We start from the raw sequence: 5,908 nt of genomic DNA, 5'->3' as shown, positions 1-5,908 counted from the left end.
ATTTTTCTGTATGTTTTTTCCCGGTCCAGCTGGAGGCTGTAAAGCTCCTGTCTCCAAAGCAGAGTGCAGAACTGGTGGTGTTGCCTCTTCCTGCTGAGAAAGACGTTGTCATCAACTCAGTGTTTGACTACCTGACTGTGTCTCCAGAGGAGAGGGGATTGAGTTTCTGTCCCACCTTGTTATGTTTTCTGGAACGGTAAAAACTATAGCATGATAATGAGAGAAACAGTAACTGTGTATGTTTGTTTTGAAATGACAACCTCTTTTTTGTCATTTGACAGGGAAACATTTCCTGCTCATCATACAAAATAGTGTAAGTTTATATCAATATTTTTGTTTTGTTTTGTTTTTTGAAGACCAGGTCAAAGTTATTTAATTCATTATTATTGGCCTATGTTAACCGCAACTTTTTGGGTCTCAGTTTCACCAGACTGGACCAGGCCTTGCTTACTCTTCCTCAGAGTGTAGCATCATCCGTCACAAACAACAAGCTGGCTTTACTTCAGCAAGTTCCACCAGGTGAGATCTTCTAGATCTGCTGTATATGTTTACACTTGACTTCATTTGCAATGGTCATTTTGCTTAGCCATGGTGTTCTTAAAATTGAACCAGATCCTTATTATATCCAATTTTCTTTTCTTAGGCTGCACAATATACACCGGAGAGGTAAGTACCTTCATTTGAATTTAAGCATTACATTTTAAGCAGAGTAGTGGCTCATTGTTTGCTAATTCACAGTGTGGTATTACTTTATGAAGAATCATTTTGTAAGAAATGTTTTATTTTATTTTCCAATCTTCTAAAGCACTGCACTACAGCTCCTCCTCAACAATGGACAGATGAGTGGACGTTTTTGCGACTACGGCATTGAAGAATACGCTTGTGCTTCAGTAAGCCACTAATTATGTCTCTCATATTTAACTCAACAGTAGGCTACCCTTTCTCATCTTGACTTTCTCATTTACTAATATAAATCTTGTGATAAACATTTTTTTTTTAAACTCTTTATTTTCAGAAGTTTTATCAGACAATACATAAAATCAAATAGTACAAAAAAGTAACAGAAAAGAAATTGTGATAAACATTTGTGAAGAATTCTGCTTGCATCTCCCCGTTCCTTGTAGACATTTAACCCTAGCAACCCTGCAACATCGCTGATTCTGGATTCCATTGGAGAGATACGACTGGACACCTTCAGCTCAGACAACTTTGAGAAACCTGCGTTCATTGATCTGTGGTTCAAGCAAAGGCTCAGCCCATTCCTGCCAGCTGTGTCCAAAGAGTTCCTGTCCTGTCTCACCACTAAAAACCTAAATTGCCTCTCCTACCAAGCCCTGTAAGTGTCATAGCCCCCAACACTGTAACTGTTGTACATAACCTGGCTGTGAGCTTCACTGTTGTGTTGTACCAGAGTGCTCCACTCATACACACAGTATATGCTGTACCTTAGACCTGTTCTTTGCCACAAGAGCCAACGATCAGTAAACCCAAACAATATGAATGTAACTATTCAAGGGCCCCTATGCTAGAGATGTTCATAGTTGAGCTGCGTGGTTCATTGGCAGATGACCACCATGGGTAGTGTAGAAGTTATGCATATGTGTTACATGCATCTGTATACATTCATTCATTCAATACAACATTTTACCAATCACTTTACTGCTAAACTAAATACATTATAATGAATGACCTTTCAACTGCTACCTGTCAACCACAGTGTTGAGGTCTTGGGTGAGCACCAGTCACAGATGGAGCCTTCCAGACCGGTCACTGTGTACCTGTACTTCATCAAGGCCTTCCTCACCAGGAACACAACCACAGGTTAGGACTTCCATTCATCCTAACTGCAAATCAATGGCACAAGCTTGATGAATACCTTATATCCTACAGCAGTGATTATCTATATTTCAAAATCTAAATAAAAAATGAAATATCCTCATTGATGTATTATGTACTTCCTGGTCCAGATCCTAGCTGTAGTTCACAATATCCAGCCAGTGGAGAATGGTTGCAGAAGAACTTTGGAGCCTTTGCTGCTGTTGTCTCATTCCGTGACCTAGGGACGCTCTACTCCAACTTTTCAGCGGTATTGTTTACAGTTTTTTTTTATAGAATAGAATTTGTTTCCTGTCTTAAAATCTCTATGGTACGCTGTTCATTTTAAATCTCTCTACACGGTTTGTGATATTGTGTATCCACTCACTGTATGTGTGTGTGTGCGTGCTTGTGTGTGTGTGTTGTATGCTTGCATGGTTGCAAGCATACAAAGACCCAGCTTACAGTGACGCAGTTAGCAGAGGTCTCGTCCACACCTGGTCAGCTCACCTCATCTTCTCAGGTCGCCATGGTGATGAACCACGTTCCCAACAAACACCTCACAGCGTTCTTCGATGACTTCTCGCCTGCCATCCTGGTGAGAGGGGGACACATTTCAACATTAAACTGCCTTTTCCAGTGATGGAAAGTAATTAAGTATATTTAGACGGTAGAGGTATATTTAGATGTAGAGGTACTTTGACTTTACTTGAGTATGTCAATTTTTCAATACTATACTATACTTCTACTACACTGCATCTCAGAGGCAAATCTAGTACATTTACTCCACTACAATCATTTGAAAACTTTAGTTACTAGTTACTTTGCAGATTTGGATTATCAATACAAAACATATGTATAATATTAACCAATTACTTACTTAATCTCCATTTCATTACTCTCTTTTTCTGCAGGCTCATGAGAGTTCGTTCCCCGCTACAGTGAGGTCTGCCATGTTGCAAGTCGTGTTTGACCGCGCCAACCTCTCTGAGCCCTCTGTGGAAGACAGCAGTGTGCAAGCGTGGCTCCACATGCGCCTACGCCCCCTACTGGTTGACCTCTCACCGAGCCATGTCGGCCCTTACTTCAGCATTGTGGCAGGGAGGAGCTGTGCCACAAAGCAGCAAGCGTAAGTGGAGCACCTTTACCTGTTCTTTTCCTTGGGGATAGCAGGGGGATTGCCCTTGGCCTTTAGCTGAACGTTTTTTGTGGGAAACATTGGGTGTATTCCCAGTGAGTGAGAGATCATGGGGTAAAAAGTATTATATTATCTTGTAATATAATACTATAATATAATATATCCTGGTTGACACACTTACTTTTTTATTGTTGTTGACCTACAAACTAGTGGCACAGTAACAATATCTTTAGAATTTGACCTTTTAGTATGCCTTATCTTTTTGTGACGCAGAGTTACTGTCCTGAATGTGATTCTATCAACGCTTGGGGACGTCACACAGACGGAGATACACAATCACATCATTCAGTCTCTCAAAGGTAAAGGACGACCACAAAGTAAACACTGTAGCTCATGAATGAATGAATGAATGACAGGCAGCATTCTTACTGTACATCTATCTCCCCTGTTCTTATAGGATCAACTCCTCTCCGCTGCTATGGTGACAACTACAACCACAGTTTCTATGGTTTCCTGGAGAGCTCATTCATGGGATTCCAGTTCCCCAACCTGTCCACGTTCATGTCGCTCATGCCCAGCGACAGGATGCCTCAGGTGTGTGTGTGTGTGTGTGTGTGTGTGTGTGTGTGTGTGTGTGTGTGTGTGTGTGTGTGTGTGTGTGTGTGTGTGTGTGTGTGTGTGTGTGTGTGTGGAGAGGGGGGGGGGGGGGGGGGGGGGGGGGAGGATAACCAGTGGTCTAAAGTGACTAAGTTAAATTTTGAGGATTTTTTTCCTCTTTTTTTCCCCCTTTTGCTTCTACTTCACTACATCTCAGAGACATTTTTTGTAAAAACAAATCCAAGATAAAATACGCTAAAGACCTGAAAGTGCAGCACAAAATAGACGCTCAGGGTATCATCACGTTGCTGTGGTTTCCAGCATAGCGGTAACGCAGCGCTCCTATTGAAAACAATTCAAAACATACGCTGCACTCAGGGGAAAAAAACGCCTTGGTGGACACACAGCCCCTATGAGAGAAATGGCTGCTGTGTGAATAATGCTCACGTTTCCGTTATGCTACTGTAACTGTGTCTTCAGCTGCTGAACTCCATGCCACCTTCAGACCTTGGCAGTTTCCTCCGTCGCCCTGGTATTGTTGACGATGAGGGACAACTCTGCCAGATCTACCAGAACTACATTCAGACTACTGTGTTCCTGGAGAACGTATAGGCACTACACAACCACAGAGCAGACACTCATGTGTATATGTAAAGTGTATACATGATACTGTATACAGTATAGTGCAGTTGTTCTAACATTTTCATGTCAAGGACCCCCAAATTGCTATGTATTTGGACGTAGACCCCCATTTGGCTGCAGTCCAGAGACCCCATAAGAGAAGATTTGTTAAAAACTAAAATATTTAAAAAAAAAATGTGAAAAGTCAAAAGTTATGCTAACATAAAAATCTTGTTTCTATGGTGGTCCGTTGTACTGTGAACTCCCTCAAGGACCCCACTTTACGTATTGTATTGTATGCTGACTGCAGGAGAGACTCCCTGCGGTTGTGCGGCGTCCCACGCTGCCTCGCGTCTGGCCCCTGGCTCTCAACAGCAGTGATAGGTCACAGGTCAACTTCTGGTTCGATCGCAGTCTCACCGATGACTTGGTCTTCCTCAACAAGAACCTGCTCACCTCCACCACCACACAGGGTGCCACCTGTCTGTCCTTCCAAAAACTGTAAGTGGACTTAAAGAAATGCTTTTCAGTTAAATGTGATAAGCTTGATATTTAGTACTCCAGTTCTGCACAGCTATTGTGTCTGTGATGAGCGGTTCTACATTACATTGTACGGTATTTTATGTAAAATAATTTTTCATAGTCATACATCATGATTTCACGCTTTGTCTGTTTTGACTGAATTATTTTTTGTTCAATTCTTTAGTGTTTCAGTTCTGGGCACACACAACTACAGCATCGCAGACTTTGCAGAGAGCGACGTGTACGGCGTCATCAAGGCCTACCTTGTCTCAGGTCACTTTTTCATCGTTGTTATTTGTTTTTGTTGTTATTTTTTAAAGTGTTTTTTTACAAGTTTGGATTCAAGATTTGATTCCAAAAATGTGTTACCGTACATAATTTTTTATATTTTATTGTGTTTACAGGAACGACGCCAAGTGTTACGATGCCAACGATCCGGAACTGAACTCTACCGCCTGGTTCGCTCAGTACATAGGCCCCTTCATGCCTTTCCTCACACTACAGGACCTCAATACTTTTGGTTCTATACAGGTATTGCTCAGTAGGAAGGAAACTTTATATTTGTATGAATGTACAATATACATATCATCGCTGTTGCGTGGAAACCTTGTATGTCCAAAACTGTTACTTTTCAGGAAATGGAAAAAAGAACCAGTGTTCAAATGGATCCAATGTAGTTATTTTTTTTAAATCACTTAATCACTGTCAGCCTTGCCTCCCTATTTTTGGCATGGCAGAGGCGAATTTGCTAATAATCTACGGATCTACAAGGTCACAACGCATCGTGATGCAACATTTTGTGAGCTTACCGATCTGCTATTTATGCTACTTTTGCGTGACACTGTCATACGGCAAAGTATAAAATACGGCATTTATCTATGAACACACTTAAAAAGATGAAATGTGGAGATACAAGGTTTCTGCTTGACAGTGACGATATGCATGTATGTACTTTATGCATAGAAGATGAATGGACGGATGAGAAATGCATATAATTGTGAGGGATAGTGGACATCCTAACTCCTCTGTGTTTATATCCTGTCTAGGTCATCCAGGTGTTCACTGTAAACCCGCTGAACATTGCTCTGCTCAACCATTCAGTTCTGGACGCCAACTTCACCGCCTACTACACTGAACTGATCTACCTACAGGACCCCAACTTCAATCCCCTGCTGTAAGTCTGAACTGTGAAACGATGAGCTTAACCCTGGCATC

General features: G+C 41.6%; 1 protein-coding gene and 1 long non-coding RNA gene across 2 annotated transcripts in view; both read left to right on the top strand.

Moving 5' to 3' along the window:
• The first annotated feature begins 1,283 nt into the window (after positions 1 to 1,283).
• On the top strand, positions 1,284 to 2,086 carry LOC311062650. Its single transcript, XR_014602523.1, has 3 exons — positions 1,284 to 1,336; positions 1,718 to 1,821; positions 1,968 to 2,086. It is a non-coding gene; the product is annotated as an uncharacterized lncRNA (long non-coding RNA).
• A 208-nt stretch (positions 2,087 to 2,294) lies between these two features.
• LOC311056170 (uncharacterized protein) overlaps positions 2,295 to 5,908 on the top strand; it is a gene marked incomplete at its 3' end in the record, with an annotated part of 4,593 nt that continues 979 nt past the window's right edge. The window contains exons 1-9 of the mRNA XM_084072605.1: positions 2,295 to 2,413; positions 2,730 to 2,944; positions 3,227 to 3,312; positions 3,411 to 3,547; positions 4,031 to 4,156; positions 4,482 to 4,672; positions 4,878 to 5,012; positions 5,098 to 5,224; positions 5,740 to 5,867. Of these exons, the coding sequence (XP_083928731.1) occupies positions 2,345 to 2,413; positions 2,730 to 2,944; positions 3,227 to 3,312; positions 3,411 to 3,547; positions 4,031 to 4,156; positions 4,482 to 4,672; positions 4,878 to 5,012; positions 5,098 to 5,224; positions 5,740 to 5,867 (1,214 nt within the window). The 5' untranslated portion in view covers positions 2,295 to 2,344. The remainder of the gene's footprint in view (positions 2,414 to 2,729; positions 2,945 to 3,226; positions 3,313 to 3,410; positions 3,548 to 4,030; positions 4,157 to 4,481; positions 4,673 to 4,877; positions 5,013 to 5,097; positions 5,225 to 5,739; positions 5,868 to 5,908) is intronic.

Source organism: Gymnoscopelus microlampas (genome assembly GCF_963454915.1).
Source record: "Gymnoscopelus microlampas genome assembly, chromosome: 2".
Lineage (NCBI taxonomy): Eukaryota > Metazoa > Chordata > Actinopteri > Myctophiformes > Myctophidae > Gymnoscopelus > Gymnoscopelus microlampas.
This window is presented reverse-complemented; position numbering and strand designations above follow the sequence as displayed.